A 25,128-nucleotide genomic window follows, 5' to 3' on the forward strand; every position below is an offset into this window, starting at 1 on the left:
TGGAGTTGAGGCCCTGTTGAGGGGCTTGCCATGAGAGGTGCTCCCTTTACAGAGCTTAACCTTTTGTAGCTATTAGTCCTTCAATTAACACATCTGATCTATTGCAGTGCAAAGCAGTCAATTACCATAAGTATTAAAACCATATATTTAACAAAAATATATATTGGTGTGGCCTTTTTGCTTTCTTGTAGTACTGTGAGCAGTACTTTAAATAGTGTCCAGATTTTATCTTTATCTTGGACAACCATTATTTTAAGATGGAGATTTTGCAGCAATTTCACCTATGCTTCTTCAGATCTGTCTCTCTTTTCAGTTCATGGCTAGTGGTGGATTATAGATGTGGTTTTCAGATTTTTAAGGGATAATACATCATGTATTGCCATGGCGTTTTTTGCCATGTATGCTGTGAACCATGTGGCGTGTGTGTGTCTAACTTTCAGCTCCTGAGGGGTGAATTGGTCAGTGTGTTCAAAGTAGAATGGTACCTGCTAGTTGGGGAACTGGAAGGGGATATAGCCATTTGTGTGGTTACCAGAAGACAATATTGCCATGCGTGAGGTTACCAGTTGAAAGCTTTTGGATGAAGGTCTGTTTGTAAAAAAATTTAAGATTTAAGGTTTTTATTTGGTTCTCAGTGGGTAAACTTTAGTCAGAACATATTGGATGCTCGCTGTATACTTCTGCATGTTAGTCCATTTTTGTTCTTATATGTGTGTGTGGAGAAAACCTTTGCAAGGTGAGGGACTCCTTCAGGATTACCTCCAGTCTAAGAAAGGATTGAGGGAATTTCCTTAGACATCCTGGGCACAAACCTCTGGCTATTCTTCCAGTTTTAGAGGTTGTGAATAATGTAATTCAAGGCACTTCCATGCAGCCTGACTTCTAGGCTGCCTTCTTGCAAAAAACTGACCATTTCTACTGAGTTTTGGACTCTCGTAATGACATCTTTAAGAACTCTATGGCAGATCCTCTTTAGAACCCAAGGGAGGCAAAGACAGCACCTCAAGGAATCCCTTGCCTAATGAAAAATAGGGGTAAGATCCTGGACATGTTTTACAAGAAAGCGTATACATCAACTACACTGGACAGAAGACCTTTAAATTTCCAGTTCTGTGTGGTCAAATTCCAGGAATCTCTCCTGGACCAGATGAAACAATAAATGAAAGGGATGGAAGACAGAGCTTTCCAAAAAGAACTGTTAGAGTTATGCAACACTTCTTCTCAGGTTGCTAAACATTCTTTACATTGTGGTTTTGATGTTTTGGATGCATCAGGCATGGCAGCTGCATCTGGGTCTGTTATCAGGCGACATGCTTGGTTAAGAGAGCAGTCCCTTCCTGAACTCGTTAAATCGGAAATCCTTGATGCTCCTCTGGACAAGGAATTTCTGTTTTGACCCAAGTAATTTCTGTTTGGACCCAAGGTCAACACAATATTTAAGACACTGGAGGATAAGACAGTCTCTCTACAAACTAAAAGGACTTAGTTCAGTAGGAATTATCATGCAAAATCCTGGTCCTTTCTTGTCACACAAGCTAGACCAAGGAGCAGAAGAGGGAGAGAGCAAAGAAGGTGGCAAGGTGAACAATAACCTAGGCCTATCAGACTCTAAACCCAGGAGTTCAGCATGGAGCAGCTTTGACTCAGCAGAACACCTCCCTGTCCCCCCACCCCAACCCACACCCCTCCTCCTCCTCCAGCAAAGCTCAGAGGCAAGCTTTCCATCTTCATAAACAGGTGGCAAAATATTACCCAGGAAAAATGGGTTTTCTAAATCAGAATAAAAATTGCAGTTTGTTTCCCTTTTAGGACTTACAGGTATCCCTTCCCTGACAGAAGGACAGCACAGGGACACTCAGACCCAAGTAAAGCTTCTTAAGCAGTAGTGTTTCATGGAACCAATTACTTAAAAAGAGTTAGGAACAGGGTGCTACTTAAAACTATTCCTAGTACCAAGAAAAGAAGGAACCTGGAGACAAATTCTAGATCTGTCAAGGTTAAACAGGTTCGTACTGGTTCCCAAGTTCAGGATGCCTATTGTACAAATGCTGCTGTCTATGCTTACCCCTTAGGCTTTCATGGTCACTTTGGATCCGAAAGATGCCTACCTGTACTTCCCCATAGCAAAAGAACTCAGCAGGTATCTCTGTTTCAGGGCAAATGGAAGCCACTTCCAATTCTGTACTTTGCCCTTTCACTTATCTACTGCTCCCAAAATGTGTGACTCCATAAGTTGACTTTTGTAAGACCAAAGGCATGCTGTTCTACCCTTATCTAGATGAATACCCAAAGCTGCTGTAATTCAATCTTTGGAATGAAATTTTAGCTTGTCTATGTGATTGCCTGATCCAAGTCAGTTCTGTGAAAAAGCGGGAAGCTTCTCTTCATCTGACCATGGTTATGTTTGCTGACTACTGTTCCACTGGTTTTGACCTATTTGGCAGAGCTTTTCTCTAAGGGTGTACCTTACTCAGCTTTTAAAACTGATACCTGTGCCATCTCTGCTTGCTTGTCATTGCAGCCCCCTTTATTTTCCCAGCCTATGATGAAACAGTTCCTGAAAGGCATTATCCATTTCAGGCCACTCACCTTCTTGGGACCTCAGTTTTGTATTAGAGAAACTCACTTTGCCCCTTTTGGTACTGATGCTTTCTCAGACATCAAATTCTTATCATGAAAAACAGCTTTCCTGGTAGCCATCACCACAGCTAGGAGAATCTCCTGAGTTACAGACACTAATGTGTAAAGAAACTCTTTCTCATGTTTCACCCAAACAGAATTTCCCTGAGAACTACCTCCACTTTCATGCCTGTTGTGGTAACAGACCTCTCCCTGAATCAGACAATCCATCTTCCTGCCTTTTTCCCAAATCCACAGCACAAAGGAGAGAGAACTTTGCACTCCCTGGATTTGCACAGATAGCTCAGGTTTTAATTAGAGTAGAAAAAAAGTTTAGAAAGTCTGATCAACTAGTGGCCTCTGCTCATAACAAATTGGGCAATCCAGTAAGGAAGCAAATGATCTCCAAGTGGATCTCTAACTGTATTTCTTTTTGCTACAAGCATCACAGCAAAGAAGTACCTGAGCATAAAAGGATTCATTCCCCAAGGGCCACAGCTACCACTGTGCCTTTATTGGGAGTATCCACCCAAGATATTCTGGAAGCAAACACCTGGTCACTAGTCCACACCTTTCCTAAGCACTGCAAATTGGCCTCTATCTCTAGAGACAGAAGTGGATTCACTTCTACAGTCTTGCAGGGACGTTTGTTCTCTGCCTGATACCTGTTCTCCAGCCACCCATCCTACAACTTTAGGAATTTTCCCAAGACGTTTTTACTGCAACAGTGAAACACAATGAACATAGTACTATTATGTCTACTTGCCATAAATGTAGATGGTTGATTGTCTTCAATGTTGCAATATCCTTTCCTCCCTGCATTTCCTTGTTTATAACTATTGTTTATGGTTTGAGGAGTTGGGCATGTCCACCAAATGTTTCCTATCATTTTTGGTGCTGCTTTATTCAGAACCTGAACTGCATTCTGAGATGTGAGATCAAGTGATCGTAAAGAGAGGTCTGTGAATGTCAGGGAGAATTAGCGGCTAACAAGGCAGTTAATAATGTACTGACTGTTTTATAGGTCAATGATCTGATCCTGGTGAATAAAAATAGTAAGATAATAATTGTTTCCCAGTGTACACACAAAGATAAATCATTATAGTAGTAACTCCAGTCCAGTTCTCTTCCTTGCATCCAGATATTCTGACAGTAATCCAGTAGTGTGACTTTGTAGACTCCAGCATCCTAGAGAGATGACAATTTGTGAATACTTAGGCACAAACTGACGAGAGATTATGTTTACTTGTTAGCTGTATTTTTGATAGGGGGACAGAAATGTGACTTGAAATGCTTGTGATTTATTAACACAGTTACTGTTTTGTTTACATTTAAAGCCCAACAAGGTAAGAAATGAAACCAAGGAGCTGAGGCTGCTATGTGCAGAAGATGAACAGATGAAGACCTGTTGGATAACTGCATTCAGGCTCTTAAAGGTATTTCATGTTTTGGATACTTGACTGTTAGAAAATGATTTTAAAGTAGTTATCAAGGCATGATGAATCAAACTCAGTAATGTACTTTTAATGAGGGTCTCTGCTAACCTTTACATTTCGCCGTTAAGGTTCCTCTGACCACTTCTGATTTTTAATTTTATAAAAAGAAACTGATGTTCTTGCTGTACTTTCCAGCTGAAAAAAAATGCATTAATAACAGCACAGTGTCATTTGCAGGAGAGAATTAACTGAACCTTTTATTTCCATCAGAATGTTAGTACTGACAGCTGTCATATCGGCATCGAGGTTTCGATCAGTCACTGAAGCCAGTAATCTACATTTAAAAAGTGAAGTGGGACATTAGACAGGATAGACAGGCAGACAGAATCATGCAGTTCACTAGTGGTTGATCTTTCTTTTTGGGGGGAGAATGCTTTACCAGGAGGGCACCAATTAATTGTAGATGGTAGGTACCACAGCTACAGCAATAGACATAATGTATTATATTTATGTGAGGAGAACAGTATAGAAAAGTATGTGGAATACCGTCACTGCTGTCTGTCTCTTCTTATTCTACTGAAGTAAAAGGGCCTCAGGCAGGTGCACCCTTGCTGTACCTCCAGTCATAGATGGTGGTTCTGTATGTAACATCATGATTTTATTATTGTGTAATATTTAGACAACATATTTTCATTCTTATGTTTTTAATGCATTATTATGAATGAGCAACAGCAGTTTGGTGATAGTGGTGTGGCTGGTTGGTTTGGGGGAGGTCTGTTGGTTTAGTTTGCTTGTGCACAAAATCCAATCACCTTTAGATTAGGAGTTGAATACCACCTTTCCATTTTGTCATATATTAATGCATTTTCTGGCAGGAAAATATGAGATATTAACTTGTCCAATCTCGCCTTCGTTCTTGCTGGATGGGTTTGGAGCCGATAATCGGCTTCGACTTGACCACTTACTATAGCTCGAGAGCTCTTTACTGGCTCGAGGCTACCCCTTATCCCAGAATGCTCAGCGTCAGCTACCCAGATCTCGTTTGCCGCTTTAGCTGCGAGGTTGCGATCAATACTGACTCAGGCTTAGTATAACTTTTTTTCTCTATTAATTTCAAAGATTTTGCTTAAAATTTTATATATATAGTAGTTTGTAAGTTTCTTTTATTGTAAACCCCTATATCTCATCCTAATGTTTTTTTTTTGTGCTGTGTTGGTTGTTGCCCCTTAGTCGCTAGGCCTTCTGTTATTCCCTGAACTCGTTTAACTTAGAGAGTCCCCCCCCTTAAGGACAGCCATTTAAGTTAGAGGCTCTCCTTTAAGGTCTTTATTAATTTTTAGTTGATTATTGTAGTTTGTCTTTTATTGTAAAATGTCTAAGCAAGTTAAAACCTCTGGTTTTAAAAAGTGTGACTCATGCTGTCAGAAGATATCTCTGACAGATGGGCACACTAGTTATGTTTACTGCTTGGGGGCTCTGCACCTGCAGAACTCTTGTGCTATTTGTCATGCCTTTAGTCCAAGGGTCCTGCAGGAGTGGAAAAACAAGCTTATCTTCCATGGATTGTTAAAACAGGATTCTCCGGCTAAAGCATCTCAGCAAGTGAAACCTTTGAAACCAGTCAAGCCATCGGCTCCATGTTCGGAACCGACCTGTGAGCTTGACAAACCAAGACTTTCCCTCCGTCGGCTCCAACTGTTACTTCGGAGCCGTTTCGGAGCCACAAACGAGCTAGGTCTCCTTCAATGGAGCTGATTTGCTTAGTGCCACAATCACCCTTACTTCAAAGGAAGACCAGTCATCGCTCATCTTCCCACTCCTCGCGATCCTCAAGGTTATTGGATCAGGATGTGGAGAGAGTGGTCAGTAGGTTGCTGAAGACACAGGCCCTTGCTAAAATGCTTTTGAGCCCGCCTCAACAGGCTTTGGATCCATCTGCTTCGATTTCGATTCCTCCTCCGACTATGCTTAATTCGGAGCCGGAGTTCATGAACGCTTCGATAGTGGTTCCTTCGGCTCCGATGACATCCTCTTCGGCTCCAACGTTGGCTCCAATTACCTTGGTTCCTCCTCCCATCAAGGTATCTGGGCGCCGAAGCTCTCTCATTGGCTCCGAGGGGGGAAGTGGCATTGGATCATTGTCCGACCCTGCTCTCCCTCTCGGAGCTTCGGCTCAGTTGATCTCGGCTCCCACATCAAGCTTGAAGCCGTCGCCCTCGGCGCAGGGTGGGATTCCTGTCTCTTCGGAGCTGGAGCCCTCCTTGTTTCGAGACCGTGATGCCTTCAAGGTCATGCAGAGAGTGCTTTCCCCACATACGGCCCCACTATTGGTTCCATCGGCTCCGTCCCCCTTGGTGCCTGTGACAACCTCTGCTCCTCCTCCAGCCCCAAAGCGTAGGGAACTTATGCCCCAGGACACCCCATTGGGTGAACCCTGTTCTTCCGAAACCTCTCCAGAGCATTCTGAGCAGGCTTTCTGGAAGAAAAAGTGCAAGAGGAAGCACCTAGACTCCCCTGAGTCTGTCACCTCAGATACAGACCTGGATGAATCGGAAGGGTCCCCTAGGTCCCCCTCTGAAGATGTTTCCTTTTCAGACATCCATGAGATTCTCAGGCAGAGGCTTGGCTGATCTTCCCTAGCCCCCTCCGAGGATGAGCCTGTATACCTGGACTCATTTGGTTCCCGACCTTCCACCTCCTGGGTGTCTCCGCCATTTGATCCACTCATGTCTGTAGTGTCTCGAAAGGCTTGGTCAGCTCCAGACTCCATGGAACCTGTCCCGAGGAGACCCAATAAATTCATCACAGCTCCCCAAGATAAACAATTCTTGACCAAAGGTGTCCCAGTTGATACCATGGTGTTAACAGCAGCCACAAAGAGAGAGTTAGCTGAAACCTCCTCATCTGTCCATCCACCGAATAAAGACTCTCGTATGATGGACAGACATGGGAAGCGAATGTTTTCATCAGTGACCTTCTCCCTTATGTCCCTGAACTATCTTTCCCATTTTACTAGGCTTTAGAGGGATCTCCTAAAAGAGCTTGGAGATGCCCTTCAAGATCCCACAGCTGAGGGAGCTTCAGCCAAGGTAGCTACCCAGCTGGCGACTCTTAATTCAATAGTCACCTCCTCCATGAGGCTTATTTCATACGCAGCCGATGGAGCAAGTAGAGCTGCAGGTACAGGAGTGGCTCTTAGGAGACATTCTTGGCTGTGGCTGTGTCAGTTTGCAGAACCTTTCAGAGCGTCATTCACCAATACCCCCTTTGATGGCTCCTCTCTCTTTGGGCCTCAGGAGAAAGACACGCTTACCAGGTGCCAGCAGGAAGGCAAGATGCTCTCTGATGTCGGAGTCCATGTTTCCACTCCTACCAGACCATACCCAAAGGGTCACAAGGGTGGAAAGATGTGGTTTTGAAAATCCCAGGGACCCTTGCCTGATGCACATGGCTAATTTTCCCCCAGGGGCAGAGGGGGAAATAATAACAATGGCAGATGCCGCCCTCATGGCAGAGGGGGGTCCGCAAAATCAGGGTGACAGATATGTTCTCTTCCAAACCCTATCAATGTCCCAGAAGGGATGCCTGACTGCTCAACTCTGGAGGCAGTCGGGGGAAGGCTTTCATTGTACCTAATCGCCTGGTAAAATATTACGAAAGACAAATGGATACTAGCCATTATATCCAGAGGTTACAAGATTCCCTTTCATCAACCCCCTTTTGTTTCAAAAAAATCCATCCCAGATGTTCCACCCAGTCTAAGGGATCAGGCAGTCACAGAAGTTTCAAGACTGCTAGAAAAAAAGAGCCATCCAGGAAGTCCCCGCAGACAAAGTAGGATCCGGAACTTACTCAAGATTTTTTTAGTGCCCAAAAAGACAGGGGACTGGAGACCAATTCTGGATCTCAGCAGGTTAAACAAATCTGTACAAAAAGAAAAGTTCTGGATGGTAACACTGCAGTCCATTCTCCCCTTTCTGGGTCAGGACAATCGGATGTGCTCCATAGATCTTCAGGACGCGTACTATCATATAAAAATGGATAGATGGTCCAGGAGATTTCTACACTTCCGGCTAGGGGCCAGTCATTACCAATTCAGAGCTCTGCCCTTTGGTCTCACCACAGCCCCCAGGGTGTTCACCAAATGCATGGCAGTAATCATGGCTCACCTGAGACGTCTAGGATTCCAGGTGTTTCCTTATTTGGATGACTGGCTCCTCACTGCTACCACCAGACAACAACTCATAGAGGCATGAGATTACACCATCCAATCCTGTGCTCAGCTAGGCATCACAATAAACTTAAAAAAAACTGCCTTGTTGCCCTGTCAATCTATTACATACATAGGAGCAGAGCTAAACACAAGAAAAAGTATTGTAAAATTGCCTCAGGAAAGAGTTTCCATTATTCGAAAACAGGTTTCACTTCTCCTGAGGAGCAAAAAAATTCAAGTCAAATATGTTCTTCAAGCTCTAGGGTCCATGGCAGCAGCCATTCTACTAGTTCCCTTAGCACGCTTTCACATGAGAATCCTTCACTGGCTTCTTTTCACACAATGGTCCTTCCAGGAATTACCCATGTCTTTACAAAATCTTGCAAAAGACGCCTTTTCTAGTGGATGGTCTCCCCACTAGTTACTCAGGGCAGACCTTTCATGGAACCCCATCCGGTCGGCACAGTGACCACGGATGCTTCCCTGATAGGGTGGGGGGGGGGCATTATTTAGGGAAGACAGTCCAAGGCACTTGGCAACCTCATGAGTACCACTTGCACATCAACGTCCTGGAGATGAGTGCGGTGCTCTTAGCATTGCAAGCTCTTCAAGACTCTCTCCCTGCCGGGACTATTGCAATACAGACAGACAATATGTCAGTGGTTTGGTACATCAACAAACAGGGCGGAACCAGGTCTTACCCCTTGTGCCAAGAGGCTCTCAGGCTGTAGCAATGGGCGATTCCCTCCCAACGTTTTCTGACAGCAATGCATATCCCTGGGACATCCAGTGTAATAGCGGACAGGCTCAGCAGGTCTATCCTCATGCCTCACGAGTGGTCTCTGAAACAGGAAATTGTGGATCTTATTTTCCACAAATGGGGCCAGCCTTGCTGCGATCTCTTTGCCTCTCCCCTCAACAACAAATGCAGCAGCTACTTCTCCCTTGTTCCTCCTCCATGTCAAACACCCAGGGATGCTCTAGTCCATGATTGGCCTCAGGGACTCCTTTATGCATTTCCCCCCTTTCCCCTAATTCAAAAAGTCATTCAGAAAGCAAAATCATTGGGTTGCAAGATGATCCTCATTGCCCCCTATTGGCCTCGACAGATTTGGTTTCCGTTCCTTCACCCCCACCTTCTAGCCCAGCCTTGGATTCTGGACCCAGTACCGACCTCTTGATTCATCAGTTAGGCGGGCTACAAAAATCCCTACAATCTCTCAAGCCCTCAGCTTGGTAACTCCACTTCCAATCCTAGCCAGGCTCCCCAATATTTCCCTAGCAGTGCGTGATATTATTGTCTCCTCCCATAAGACAAATGCAAGGAAAGTCTATGCTAGCAAATGGAAAAGATTCTCTTACTGGGCAGAATCCAGGAATTTAGATCCTTTTACAGCTCCTGTACAAGAGATTTTGGATTTCTTAGCAGAACTGTTTCATTCTGGTGCAGCGGCTGCTACCATCAGAGTACAACTAGCTGCCATTTCAAATTTTCATGTTGGAGTTTCTAATTCCAGCATAATGTCTCACAAACTCTGTAAGGCCCTTCATGAGAGGTACATCTCTACTTAGACCCCCCAGTGAAAGAGCCCCTTCCACCTTGGGATCTCAGTTTGGTTCTGGCCTCCTTGATACTGCCACCCTTTGAGCCAGCAGCATCATGTTCCTTGAAATTTCTCTCTTGGGAAATTATTTTCTTAGTTCCTATTACTTCTGCCAGATGTGTTTCAGAACTTCATGCACTAGGTGTTCGCCCTCCATACCTAGTTTTTCACAAAGACAGAGTTTCTCTGAGAACCAACCCATCTTTTCTACCTAAAGTTTGTTCAGAACACAATTTGAATCAATCCATTGAACTTCCTGAATTTTTTCCTAATCATTCCAACAAGGCAGAATACAGATTACACCAATTGGATGTGCATAGACAACTGCGTCTCTGTCTCCATAGAACTAAAGAGATGAGAAAATCAGATCAATTGTTACTTTCATTTGCTAACAACAAACAAGGCCTTCCAGTTTCTAAAGTAGCATTGTCAAAATGGTTATCGGACACCATAGTCCATAACTACCATTTGCGACAAAAGATCTTCAACAAAACCCAAAGGTCATTCAACCAGGTCAGTAGGTACTTCGGTAGCATTTCAATCTAGATTGCCCATAGAGTCAATTTGTGCAGCAGCTACTTGAGCAGATCCTCATACATTCATTTCTCATTACAAATTAGATGTGGTCTCCTGGGGCAGGGCTTCCTTTGGTTCCACGGTTCTGAAGAGTCTGTTCCAAAGCCACCCAGGATTGAGGTGCTAGGGACACTGTCCCATCCCGCAAGAACAAAGACGAGATTGGACAACTTAACATAAAGAAGATGTTCTTCCTGTTTCACTGTTGCAGTCATTACATTTGGGTTATCTGGTTGCAGGTAGCCCTCAGTCGGCCTGATTAACAAAGTGTCTTGGGTCCTGCGTCAGTTGCTGTCTCTCAGCCTGATTAACAAAGTCTTGGGTCCTGCGTCGGTTGCTGTCTCTTCTTCCGTGACTTCAGGTCATCAGGGGTATAAAACATGCAGCTGGCATCATTACATCAGTCTTTCTTGCCATGCGGTGCCCGAAGCAGAAGCAGTTCGCAAGTGCCGGTCGGCCGACTCCTGAAATTTTCGTTTTCAAGTTTCAGAACCGAAGTCTTCAACTAAAAGCTAAGTACCCCATTGGGGAAACTTTTTCTTGCTCTAAACCGATGTCAGTAAAAGTAAATAATTGCATTTCTTGTGGAAAGCAAATATCTCATAAAGATTTTCATTCGTACTGTATTCCTTGCCTAGGCCCTGACCACGACGTACCTCGCTGTCAGTTTTGTGCCTTATTTAAACTACGAACTATCCGTCTGTATATTTGCGCTTCTAAATTTTTTGGTGCTCGGTTCAATTATCCTGATATGACTTCGGTAAGCCAGCTGACGACCGACATGCCGAAGAAAAGCAAAGATAAAGACAAAGACAGGCCGCCCAGTTCGCCGCTACTCAGTGAGGCGCATTCGCAGCCCCTGATACCCACTACTTCAGATTCACAGGCCTCTACTGAAACCCATTCGGAATCCGTTATACCACAAGATGCTTCAACTGGCGAACCTGCGGTTGTCTTTACCTTGGATGGGTCCGAAGCCACTGTGCAGGCACTGGCTTCTGAGGGTGTATTCAGGCCTACTGACCTGCATATTAAACTGGCGCCATCTTCTTCTTCAAGGCCTAAAACTCGAACCATGCCTAGAAAACTGACGCCCAGTCTGCATGGTCAGGCCTCTATGCCTAAAGAACAAATGTTAAGAATGACTGAAGACCTTATTACTTTAATCGGGGGAAGCCAACCTTCCCCCTCTAAGAGACCTAGGACTGAGTTTGCTTATGATACTTCTGACCAGGATTCTGAAATTTCTGTTTCCTCTGATGACCAGGATTTACCCTTATCTACCTATGAGGATACTGATGCTAAGGACTCTATTCCCTCTGCTCCCCCCCCCAGAGGATTTCTCTTTTGGTGAAACCTTGCATACTCTCAGGGAGCTTTTTCATTGGGAAAGTCCGGATTTCTCTGATTCTAAAAAGAGGCTTAGGGATTTCTTACTCCTGCCCGAGCACAGGCCTTTAGCTATACCTCCTGTACTGGACATTGTTGATGATGCCTTTTCAGAATCTAGCATGGCCCCTGACTCTTTACCTCCTGCTTCCAGAAAACCTGATAGATATTACAGGGTTCCTGGCTCTCACACGTTCCTTTTCAAAAATCCTACTGCGGATCCTGAAACCATTTTATAGGGACCCAAGGGCATTAAAGCTACTACTGCCAAAAATCCTACCCCCTCTGATAGAGACTCCAGGGCGCTGGATAGATGGGGTAAGAAGGTATACACTTCTGCAACTTTGGCCATTAGGACCTTGAATTGCCAGTTTCGTATGTTAAAGTATCAGCTGCATATTATTGGGTTGCTTAAAGAGAAAATGATGTTGATTCCTGATTGTGCTGAAAATAAGGATTTACAGGATTTTATGCATTCTGCTGAACAAGTTGGTAAACATACATTTCAATGTGGTTTTAATTAACTAGAGCCATCTTGCAGGGCTTCGGTAACTGAGTCTGTACTTAGAAGACATGCTTGGCTTAAGGAGCAATCCTTGCCAGATCATGTTAAAGCGAAATTACTGGATGCTCCCTTAAATCAGGGCCACCTGTTTGGCAACAAGACAGAAGAAGTTCTTAAAAGGATGGAGGAAAAAGCTAAATCTATGCAAACTGTTAGACTTTTTAAAAGTACAACCTCCAAGATTTAGTAGGCATTGGCCTTCTAATAATTGGTCCTTTCCTGCCACTTCCAGACCTTCTCAGTCCAAACTCAGATCCAGCAGAGCACCCAGGCTTCAGTCCCAGGGGATGCACAGGACTAAGCAGTGGGGGCCTCCACTTCCAAATTTGGGAGTAATAAAACTCCCCCCTGTGGTAAACTGTCTCAATGACTTCTTTTTAAAACTTCCAAGCACTTCTCAACTGACTGCCCCTTTGGGGGGAAAGATTGCACTTCATGCAAAGAACTGGGAACTCTTACCCAGGACAAATGGGTTTTTAATATAGTGTCCCAAGGATACAGATTTCACTTCCACATGTCACCAACTCCAAGCGGTTGGCTGGATCTACCTCCAAAGCAGTGGGAAGTGGCCCAAAAGCAAGTACTCTCTCTCTTAAGCATAGGGGTTATTCAATTGGTACCAGAAGAGAAAAAGGGACAAGGTTTCTACTCGAGATTTTTCCTGGTACCCAGAAAAGACAATTCATGGCGTCCTATCCTGGACCTGTCTAGTCTAAACACCTTTTTGGTGATTCCAAAATTCAAGATGCTGACTCTTCACCAGTTGTTTCCTATGCTAAGCAAAGATGCCTGGTTGGCAACACTAAATTTAAAGGAAGCATACCTGCACATCCCAATCAGGGAATCTTGCAGAAGATACTTACGCTTCAAAACAGGCTACACGCACTATCAGTTCTCTGCACTGCCCTTTGGCTTATCTACTGCGCCCAGGGTATTCACAAAGTGCTTAGCTCCAGTCATTGCATTTTGCAGACAAAGAAATATTTAAATATACCAATACCTGAATGATTGTCTAATTCAGGCAGAAAACCCGGACATACTTTTGAATCATCTGGCTTTTGTACAGAGGGTGCTAACTTGTCTGGGGTACACCATAAACGAAAAGAAATCTGGTACCCTGTCAACAAATTATATTCCTGGGAGCAAGCTTGAGTACAACTTCCCAGATGGCTTTCCTCACGCCAGAGAAACAAATTCACTTGACAACCTACTTCAAACAAGTGGTCACAAAAACCCTGCTATCTGCAAGGCAAATACTGCAAACCTTGGGGTTCATGGCCTCCTGCATGCTTCTAATTCCATATGCAAGACTGCATATGAGGAAACTACAATGGTATCTAAAAAGCCTATGGTGTCAACATTCTCAAGATCTAGAAGCAATGATTCCTATAATTCCTTGTCTATGCCTAGAGTTCCCTTGGTGGGCAGAGGCCTGCCACCAAAACAAGAGACTACCATTCACACTACCCCCTGCCGTCCAAACCCTAACAACAGATGCATCAGACTATGCATGGGGGGGGGGGGCGCACCTGGCAGGGAAGTGCATTCAGGGCAAATGGAACCCAATTCAAATGCACCTTCACATCAATCATAAAGAAATGTTAGCTGTACGGAATGCTTTGATAGCCTTCAAGGACCACATGCTTCCAGTACAATTAATGGTAAAGACTGACAACACCACTGTTATGTGGTACATAAACAAGCAGGGGGGTACACATTCTTACCCCCTCTGCAGACTAACCATGGCATTGTGGAACACAGCCTTGAGCTACCAAGTACATCTACAAGCTCAATTCCTGCCAGGAAAACTAAATACACTGGCAGATGGACTAAGCAGAACCCTCATGGACCCACATGAGTGGAAACTGAAACAAAGTATTTTCAACATATTGACAAGCAAATGGGGGAGCCCAGATATAGACCTGTTTGCCTCCCCCAGAACTATCAATTGGAAAAATTTTGTGCAAGGACTCCCCACAGACAAGCTTGGAAAGTGGATGCTCTGTCCTTCAGTTGGAAAAACCTATCAGTTTATGCCTTTCCTCCTCTGCCTCTGCTCTCCAAAGTACTACTAAAGATCAAACAAGACAAACCAAGGATGATTTTGATTGCACCAGCCTGGCCACACCACCACTGGTACCCCCTCCTGCGCAGTGTGTCACTGTTGGCCCCATGGCACCTGCCTCAGACTCCTACCCTGCTGTCTCAGCAGGAGAACCAGATTCTGCACCCTCAGCTTCAAACACTGAACCTAGCAGCCTGGCTAAGTACCTAAGCTCTCCTTTACCATCCCTCAGTAAACCAGTGATGGATGTCATTTTAGAGGCAAGGAGGCCTAGTACTAGAAAATCTTATGCTGAAAAATGGAAAATATTCTGTGCCTGGAACCAGTCTCAAGGGATGAGCACAGCAGCACAGCCCAATTTACCTCAGATTTTACATACTGAGATGCTTCACAAGGCCCTGTCTTTTTCCTCAATAAAAATTCACGCCTCAGCCATTTCAGCTCATTATAACACAGAACCTCCCCTCTTCTCTCCTCCACTGCTCAAGCAGTTCCTCAAAGGGGCCAAAAATCTAAGACCACCCAGGAGAGCTCCAACTCCAGCCTAGGACCTTAACTTTGTATTGGAGAAACTCACCCTTGCTCCTTTCAAGCCAGCTGCTACTGCAGATTTAAAATTCCTTTCTTGGAAAACAGCTTCCCTTTTAGCCATCACTTCATCAAGAAGGGTATCTGAATTACAGGCCCTTATGGCAGTGGAGCCTTTCATCATCTTTCATGCGGACAGGGTGTCCCTCAGGACCAATCCCTCTTTCATGCCAAAGGTGGTATCCAGTGTGACCTTTAATCAGTCCATTCATTTGTCTACCTTCTTTCGTAATCCACAGAACAAAGGGAAACGGATACTGTACTCCTTAGATGTGCACAGACAACTTAGATTCTACTTGGACAGGTCTAAACCTCAAAGGAAATCTGAACAACTGCTGGTGGCATTTGTTGCAGGGACAGAGGGGAAGGCTATTTCAAAGTGAACTATCTCCAAATGGATAGGCCATTGCATTATTTTCTGCTATAAGCCCCATGGAAAACCTATCCCACAGGGGATCAGATCCCACTCAAGCAGGGCTGCATCTATCTCTACAGCCTTTCTCAGAGGCGCACCTACTAGGGACATCCTAGAAGCTGCTACCTGGAGTTCTGTACATACTATCACCAAGCATTACCCTTTGCCAATTTTCTCTAAATCCAGAGCTGGCTTTGCCACTGCAGTTTTGCAGGGCCTTATAGCTGGTCCTAATGCTATCTAAATTCCTCCTCCCATCCTTAGCTTTGGGAATCTACCCAAATGTAATGACTGCAACAGTGAAACACGAAGAACATAGTACTGTCGTGTACACTTACCATAAATGTAGATGTTCGAGTGTATTCACTGTTGCAGTCCTGATTACCCTCCCTCCAGCCCCCTGACTTTGTTTGGCTATACCTCTTCTCTCCTTTTCAATGCTTAAAAGCTTTTTGGTGTATTTGCTTTTTTGTTTGAGGTATAACCTTGTATATTTATAGATTTAATTTCTTCCCATTAGGGGGGCACCTGACATCTGGGGCAAGAAAAACTGATGTAATGACGTCAGCTGCATGTTTTATACCCCTGACAACCTGACATCACGGAAGAAGAGATAGCAACCGATGCAGGACCCAAGACTTTGTTAATCAGGTCGACTGAGGGCTACCTGCAAGCAGATAACCCAAATGTAATGACTGCAACAGTGAATACACTCGAACATCTACATTTATGGTAAGTGTACACAACTGTACTTTATGTACCAACCATAACGTTCCATGTTAGTTATCCTTCATCTCGCCTTCCTTCTTGCATTCCTCTCTCCTTCCCCCCATTCCTCGAGGATTGAGAGGAGTTTCTCAATGGTTTCACTGGCTCATTTTTTGTGTTATTAGTTGCTTCCCAAGCAAACCATGACAATTAACTGTATATCCAGGTTTATTAATGGATTATCTTCTATAATTATATGTCTATTCTGAGCTATATCAAATGAGATCTGGGTAGCTGACGCTGGGCATTCTGGGATAAGGGGTAGCCTCGAACCAGTAAAGAGCTCTCGAGCTATAGTAAGTGGCCGAGTCGGAGCCGAGTATCGGCTCCGAACCCATCCAGCAAGAAGGAAGGCGAGATGAAGGACAACTAACATGGAACATTATGGAACGTACATAACTTATTTTTCAGCATGTTTGCATTTCATTATTTGCATGCCTGTCCCTGATAATTTGCAGTATTTGCCCCATCTTCTCTTTATATGCTCACCTACGGTTTTAGCTTGACCAGAACTTGTTTGTATTTAGAAAAAATGAAACCAAACAATTACGGACTGTGCTGAGTGCCATTTAATGAAAAGCTAAACAACAAGCTCCAATATACTAAGCGCTTTCACCATCAATACAATGGCTTCTTCAGAGTAAAAGGAGCATCAAATCACAAGCTTTAAATACCCACTGAACTTTTGAAATGACCTATCAAAATTCTTTCCTAATTAAAGACATACACAACATAATAATAAGAAAAACATATAAAATCACACCCTTACAAACATTTGTAAAGCGCATGTTTATGAAATTGTTAAAATCTCAAAGAATAAATAAACATCAAATAACCATTGCCCTCTGCTTCAGTATGGGCATATTAGAAATGTGATCATTGAGTCCAGGGAATAATGTAGCATTCAACAAAACTTGTTTGATGTTTGTGTCAGACTTTAAGTTTTGCTTATGAGTTTTTTTATCTTTATACCATATTGTTGTGAAACACTTGAACGTTATTTATTATTATTAGTATTATTACTATTTATATATTCTTTGAGATTTTAACAATTTCATGAACATGTGCTTTACAAAAGTTTGTAAGGGTGTGATTTTATATGTTTTTCTTATTATTATGGTGTGTATGTCTTTAATTAGGAAAGAATTTTGATAGGTCATTTCAAAAGTTCAGTGGGTATTTAAATCTTGTGATTTGATGCTCCTTTTACTCTGAAGAAGCCATTGTATTGATGGTGAAAGTGCTTAGTATATTGGAGCTTGTTGTTTAGCTTTTCATTAAACGGCACTCGGCACAGTCAGTAATTGTTTGGTTTCATTTTTTCTTAGTGTTTACCCTTCTTGGGTTTTTGTTTTGTTTGTATTTAGCGTGAATCACTTAAAGCAAATACTGGTAACGTGTTAACTGTTTAGACAGCTCCAGCCAGCTGAATAGAGCTTAATGACTGTTTTGTGATTTTGGAATTAACCCATCCCCCCAGCACACACGCACACCAGTGCAGCAGGAAATCTTTTGCACTCCTTTGCAGTATTGGGTGGCAAACTGTGGAGTGTGTTACAACGTAGATGTTCAGAGTTCCATGCCGCTGACTTGTACTGATCAAAGTTAGATGAGTTTAGCCTAGACAGACCAACCAAATATCTTTACATTTAAATAAACAGAAACAGGAAATCATACACAGTGTGGCACAGTCGGCCTTGATGGTACAGCTAGGCTACAACTTTGTTGGAAAGATTGAATTATAGCAGCATTGGGTATTCTTGTCACTGGCAAAATTTCCAGTTCACTGGCTTGTAGGATTATACTAGTACTATGCAAGCAGCCTAATTCAATTGTTTCACAAATATTAAGGGCTTATTATTGAATAATGAAACTAAAAAAAAATGGGGAAAATAAAAAACAAATGATGTAGCACTTTTGTATGTATATACGTGAACCAGAACGTCATCAGAATAGTTTAACACTGTTGCAAGCAGTTTAAAAGAAAACTGGTAAAACTCACGTGTAGGTAAATAATTCAGTCAAATCAATGCAAGTTAAAAGTACTTAAATGCATTGAACCATTAAAATTATAAAACATTGTAAAATATGTATTATTAAGAAGCAAAACTAAATAATGTGATAAAACATGAATTACAATTAATGCTTACAGAACCCTGATTTTAATGACATTAAAAATAAATAACATAATTTCTTGGTCTTGTGTGTGTTTCCAGCTCTATCTTATCAATAATACTCCTATAGGTAAAAGGGAGCAAGACTGAAGCATGTCTGCCTATGTTCCTGTTTCCAGTGGCACTTCCTTCATCAAATTTTGATTGTCAAATGCCAGTTTAGAGGGTTGATAATATTGTGGCCTTTCCAGTGTTATGTTGCATATATTTAGGATGCTGTCATTCTGGATTACAGCATTATTGGCTGTATTTTTAATAGATGCATGTGAATATGTTTTCAGAACCCTGTGCTCTCTTATTAGTCTGTATATCTAAAAATATAATAACATTAAACTCTGTAGTGGGGTTGAGCTTGCAAAAAGTAGCAGTGGGTGGTTTAAATAAACAATAAGCATTAACTATTTCCAGCCTAGTTCCTTACCACACAAAGAAGATACCATTAGTGAAATGATCCAAATGGCTCTTCAGGTGTTGTTCATAAATAATATACAGCATGGTGTAGGGGTGGTATGTTGTTGAATGGTATGCCAAAACTCTGTGTCATTCGTTGACAAAAGTGGAATGCGAGTTATGACAATGTACTCCAGACACCCATTTGATCTGGGCCTTAGCTATTTCATGATTAAGATACATATCAGCTGTTCCTGTATACCAACAATTTAGCTCCCTGTTGAAGTGTTGTCACTTAAAATGTCAAGTGCTTACATGATGAAAAAAAAAAAAGACAGAAACCCTAGGAAAAGGTCAAATCTCAAAGATCGCTCTTCTCCTTTACACTTCTTTTTACAGGGGGGCAAGCCCACCTGCACTCCCTGAACTTATATATACCAATCCTGAGATTGCCATAACTCGGAGAATAGGGAATATCCAGAGAAATGGCCATTTTGGACTTGGTATATGTCAATCCATTTTTCGGCCTTTCAGTCTCAGTGTTTTGGGATCTAGTCCCATGAAATGGACCGTAGACAAAATATACTGAGCAGCAAACAGCCAAAACATTAAGTACAAACACTGGCATTTGCAGCAGGAAGTGCCAAATAGTTAAGACAGACAGCAAATAATCTGTAACGTATCTATGATGATCTATATTCTATGGTATGATCTCTATCCTGTGGTAATGATTAGTAACAGTAAGAAGCATTAATCTGGGAAAACTAACAAAACAAGTTGCTAATTACAAGAGAGAACACAAGCAGGACTGCAGTGAGGTAAATCATATAATACAGTAAAGTGAGCCAAAAATGTAATCCCTTATGGTGTTTTTCATAAACCCAGCCACTGGGGATGCACAAGCCAGTGCATTTCTTTGTGCCGGTCCCAAGCCCGGATAAATGGGGAGGGTTGCATCAGGAAGGGCATCCGGCATAAAACCTCTGCCAAATTACTTATGCGGAGAACATATCATATTTCCATACTGGATCGGTCGAGGCCTGGGTTAACAACAACCGCCACCAGTACTGTTAGCCAACAGGGTGCTGGCGGAAATTGGGCTACTGTTGGCCGAAGGAGAAGAAGAGGGGGAAGGCATGCCCGAAGGCAGGAAGAGAGGAGGAAGGTTAGGAGTGTAGTAGTGAGAGTAGGAACTTTGAATGTTGGCAGTATGACTGGTATAGGGAGAGAGCTAGCTGATGTGATGGAGAGAAGGAAGGTTGATATATTGTGTGTACAAGAGACCAGATGGAAGGGAAGTAAGGCCAGGTGTATAGGAGGTGGGTTCATATTGTTCTATCATGGTGTGGATGGCAGGAGAAATGGGGTAGGGGTTATCCTAAAGAAACAGTATGCCAAGAGTGTTTTGGAGGTGAAGAGAGTGTCGGATAGAGTGATGTTTATGAAGCTTGAAATTGATGGTGTAACGATGAATGTTGTTAACGCATATGCTCCACAAGTTGGATGTGCGATGGATGAGAAAGAAAATTTTTGGAGTGAGTTGGATGAAGTGGTGGTGAGTGTACCCAAGGGTGAGAGACTAGTGATTGGAGCGGACCTCAATGGGCATGTTGGTGAAGTGAACAGAGGGGATGAGGAAGTGATGGGTAGGTATGGTGTTAAGGAGAGGAATGCAGAAGGTCAGATGATTGTGGATTTTGCGAAAAGGATGGACATGGCTGTGGTGAATACATATTTTAAGAAGAGGGAGGAGCATAGGGTGACGTACAAGAGTGGAGGAAGATGCACACAGGTGGATTATATCCTATGTAGGAGGGCCAGTCTGAAGGAGATTGGAGACTGTAAAGTGGTGACAGGGGAAAGTGTAGTTAAGCAGCATAGAATGGTGGTCTGTTGGATGACTTTGGTGATCAAGAGGAGGAGGAGGAGTGTGAAAGCAGTGCCAAGGATTAAATAGTGGAAGTTAAAAAAGGGTGGTTGTGAGGTGGAGTTCAGGGAAGAGTTAAGACAGGCACTAGGAAGCAGTGAAGAGTTACCGAATAGCTGGGTAACTACAGCAGAGCTAGTAAGGGAGACTGCTAGAAAGGTGCTTGGTGTGACATCTGGACAGAGGAAGGAGGACAAGGAGACCTGGTGGTGGAATGAGGAAGTACAGGAGAGTATACAGAGGAAGAAGCTGGCGAAGAAGAAGTGGGATTGTCAAAGAGATGAAGAAAGTAGACATGAGTATAAGGAGATGAGACGCATGGCAAAGAGAGAGGTGTCGAAGGCTAAGGATAAGGCATATGGAGAGTTGTATGAGAGATTGGACACTAAAGAGGGAGAAAAGGACATGTACCAATTGACTAGACAGAGGGACAGAGCTGGGAAAGATGTGCAGCAGGTAAGGGTGATAAAGGATAGTGAGGGAAACGTACTCACAAGTGAGGAGAGTGTGTTGAGTAGATGGAAAGAGTACTTTGAAGGGCTGATTAATGAAGAGAATGAGAGAGAAAGAAGGCTGGATGATGACACCTATGAAGAGGATGAAGAATGGAAAGGCTGTTGGCCCAGATGACATACCAGTGGAAGCATGGAGGTGCTTAGGTGAAATGGCAGTGGAATTTTTAACCAGATTGTTTAATGAAATTTTGGAAAGTCAGAGGATGCCTGAGGAGTGGAGAAAAAGTGTTTTGGTACCTATCTTTCAGAATAAGGGTGATGTGCAGAGCTGCAGTAACTACAGAGGGATAAAACTGATCAGTCACAGCTTGAAGTTATGGGAAAGAGTAGTGGAAGCTAGGTTAAGAAGGGAGGTGATGATTAGTGATCAGCAGTATGGTTTCATGCCAGGAAAGAGCACTACAGATGCAATATTTCCTCTGAGAGTGTTGTTGGAGAAATACAGAGAAGGTCAGAAGGATTTGCATTGTGTCTTTGTGGACTTAGAGAAAGCATATGACAGGGTGCCTAGAGAGGAGTTGTGGTATTGTATGAGGAAGATGGGAGTGGCAGAGAAGTATGTACAAGTGGTACAGGATATGTATGAGGGTAGTGTGACATTGGTGAGGACTGCGGTGGGAGTGGCAGATACGTTTAAGGTGGAGGTGGGATTACATGAAGGATCAGCTCTGAGCTCTTTCTTATTTGCAGTGGTGATGGACAGGTTGACAGATGAGATCAGACAGGAGGCCCCGTGGACTATGATGTTTGCAGATGACATTGTGATATGTAGTGAGAGTAGGGACCAGGTTGAGGAGACCCTGGAGAGGTGGAGAGATGCTTTAGAGAGGAGAGGAATGAAGGTCAGCAGGGCTAAAACAGAATATATGTGTGTAAATGTGAGGGAGGGTAGAGGAATGGTGAGGATGCAGGGAGTAGAGCTGGTAAAGGTGGATGAGTTTAAGTACTTGGGATCAACAGTTCAGAGTAATGGTGAGTGTGGAAGAGAGGTGAAGAAGAGAGTACAGGCAGGGTAGAATGGGTGAAGAAGAGTGTCAGGAGTGATTTGTGACAGACGGGTACCAGTAAGAGTGAAAGGGAAGGTCTACAAGAGGGTAGTGAAACCAGCTATGTTATATGGGTTGGAGACGGTGGCATTGACGAAAAGGCAGGAGTCAGAGCTAGATGTGGCAGAGTTAAAGATGTTAAGATTTGCACTGGGTGTGACTAGGATGGACAGGATTAGGAATCAGTATATTAGAGGGTCAGCTCAGGTTGGACAGTTTGGAGACAAAGTAAGAGAGGCGAGATTGCGTTGGTTTGGACATGTGCTGAGGAGGGATGCTGGTATATTGGGAAAAGGATGCTAAGGATGGAGCTGCCAGGTAAGAGGAAAAGAGGAAGGCCTAAGATAAGGTTTATTGATGTGGTGAGAGAGAACATGCAGGCGGTTGGTGTGAAAGAGTATGATGCAGAGGACAAGAAGAAATGGAAACAGAAGATCCACTGTGGCAACCCCTAACGGGAACAGCCGAAAGAAGATGATGATGGTGTTTTTCATACTTGTTAGTGACCAGTGCAGGACATGTTAATTTAGAAGGTAAAGCAGTAAACCTGAAAAAGAATGTAGTAAAAGTTTTATCAGTAGGAATTGAAGGACATTTTTATAGAAGTCAGGGAGAAAGTCTTTAAAGCTTTACCTTAAGCTTGGCTAGATCCAGTTAATTTCTAATGTAGGTAGGATGGCAGCTCCTGCTAGTCATTACAAGTTTACTAAAAACTCTCTTCCCAAGGGCCAGGTTAAATCATGGGCTTTTTAGGGACAGGACTCCCTTGATCCATTAATCTCAATGGATAGCATCAGGGCTCAATGACCAAATTGTTAGCAAGTGAAGGGTAGTGGTTTAGGTGTAATAGCTTAAACACAGTGATGTTTAGCAGAAATACTGCTTTTGCTTTCACTGGGATCCTTGAAGCTTTCTGCAGGAAAAGTAGTAATGTTACTTGCTGTCTCTTCTTCTTCTCCTTTCAGCTTTTCCCGTTAGGGGTCACCACAGCGGAACAACAGTCCACAGAATGATTGGCGGTGGAGTTTTACAGTGTCAAGTTGCTATCCCAGCACCCAACCTTCCACAGAAGGTGCACACATGCACACACTCACACCCAGGGCCAATTTAGTGTGTCCAATCCACCTGCAGCATGTCTTTGGGATGTGGGAGGAAACAGTGTTACTTCCTGTCTACAAGGTAAATAAAGCAGTAATTTTTATTAAGCATGGTTTCCAGCACTTGGGTATTCTGTGAGGACCTAGTGCAACTAAATGCAGTCTTGGAATTGGGATATTGAGAGTTATGGCATGCATTGCCTCGAGAGTCAGAATATGGACCAGCCTGTTGCTGACTGTTAATTGTCTTACAATGCTGATTACCTCACATTCATTAGATGCTTCAATGTAAAGGTCTCATAAAACCAGAGCTCTAGATATTTGAAGTTGTAGACTTGCTTATTAGGATATTCCTGAAGGGTCTTTGATGCACAGGCCACCAGTCCTTAGCGCTCCCTGACTGATCATGGAAGCTATGCATACCACATTAGCAATGTTATGAGTAAGTTTGCTATTCTTCAGCCAGTTACATAGTTTGTGGAAGTGAGACTATGTTTAATTCTGGGCATCAGCAAGTGATCTACTGCTTTTAGTTTGTAAAATGCCACCTGCTTACAGGGTAAGGTGGAGACCCAGATGGACAATACTGTGTTATTTATAAAAAGGGAGAAGATCCTGGGCCCCAGAATAGACCGTAGGGGAACTCCAGTCCTAAAGAAGTCAACTGCAAGGATGTCATTTCCAGTTACAGTTTGAAAAGTGTAGTAAGTTCCTTAGTTTGTCATGTAAGCTTAAGTAAAAGGAGGAGGTTTGATGCTGCAAACTCAAGAAGTATAGCTAAAGGGTGGAGCTGTTTTTTTCTGCATTCCCATAAATGGAATGGGGTGTATTATACATGACCATATAGATGCTTCTCTATCTAAAGCCATGTCAAGACCCAGAGAGCAGAATATATTTGTAAAATAATGAAGCAGCTGCTCATAAACTGTCCCCTTAATGATCTTGGCTAAGGGCCTGATATTTCTTGACAGTTCTTTAGTTTTCTACAAGAGAAGATTTGTGGAACCTTTGGCAAAGGAATAACTACAGCATGCTTCACATAGGAGAAGATCACTTCAGTAGAGATCCATGAAAAGAACATTTTGTGGAATTTATGAAGCAGCTCATAGGCTAAGAATCTACTCTTCTGGGAACCCTTCAAGACAGCAAGCAATATTCGCAGTGGCTATCCATAAATGAAATGCTGCCTGTCGCTAGGGAGTTCCTCAACAGTAGCATTAAGCTCAGCTGAACCTAGGTTTGAATTTTTTTCCTGCTGAGATGGTGTGTGTGCGCGTGTGTGTGTGTGTGTGTGTGTGTGTGTGTGCGCGCGCGCGCATGCGTGTATTTTGTGTGTGTGTGTGTGTGTGTGTGTGTGTGTGTGTTTTGACACAGCAGTTCCAGCCAGTTTAACAGTGTGGCTATGGATATGTTCGGTTGAAGACTTCCTGTTAAAAATACCAGAGGCAAACTTGATGGGGCTAGCCATACTTGCTTGATCAGCTCCTGTGAGTTCTTTGATAAATTTCCAGAACATCTTTGGTTTGCAACCTAGTAAGACCTGCTTATTTCTAAGGAAGAAGATTTTTGCAGCCTTGTGTGTTCTTCATTGTTGCATCATATTTTGGAAGTTATTTTAGTAACTAGTGTGCTGTATGTTTTTCCACCTTTTCCATGTGTTATGTTTTTCTTTCTTTCTTTCTGGAGCCTTTTAAGAGAGATGGAAAGCTAGGACACGTGTTCCCCTTTAACCTCTTCAGTC

At 43.1% G+C, this 25,128-nt stretch overlaps 1 protein-coding gene across 5 annotated transcripts in view; it reads left to right on the top strand.

The window, feature by feature from the left end:
* GRB10 (growth factor receptor bound protein 10) overlaps positions 1-25,128 on the top strand; it is a 2,734,830-nt gene that overhangs the window by 2,568,390 nt on the left and 141,312 nt on the right. For all 5 annotated transcript variants that reach the window (XM_044064795.1, XM_044064794.1, XM_044064798.1 and 2 more), the window contains one exon: positions 3,957-4,055. In XM_044064795.1, coding sequence (XP_043920730.1) covers positions 3,957-4,055 — 99 coding nt within the window. The remainder of the gene's footprint in view (positions 1-3,956; positions 4,056-25,128) is intronic.

Source organism: Protopterus annectens, chromosome 3.part0, assembly GCF_019279795.1.
Source record: "Protopterus annectens isolate FY-2018-M chromosome 3.part0, PAN1.0, whole genome shotgun sequence".
Lineage (NCBI taxonomy): Eukaryota > Metazoa > Chordata > Ceratodontiformes > Protopteridae > Protopterus > Protopterus annectens.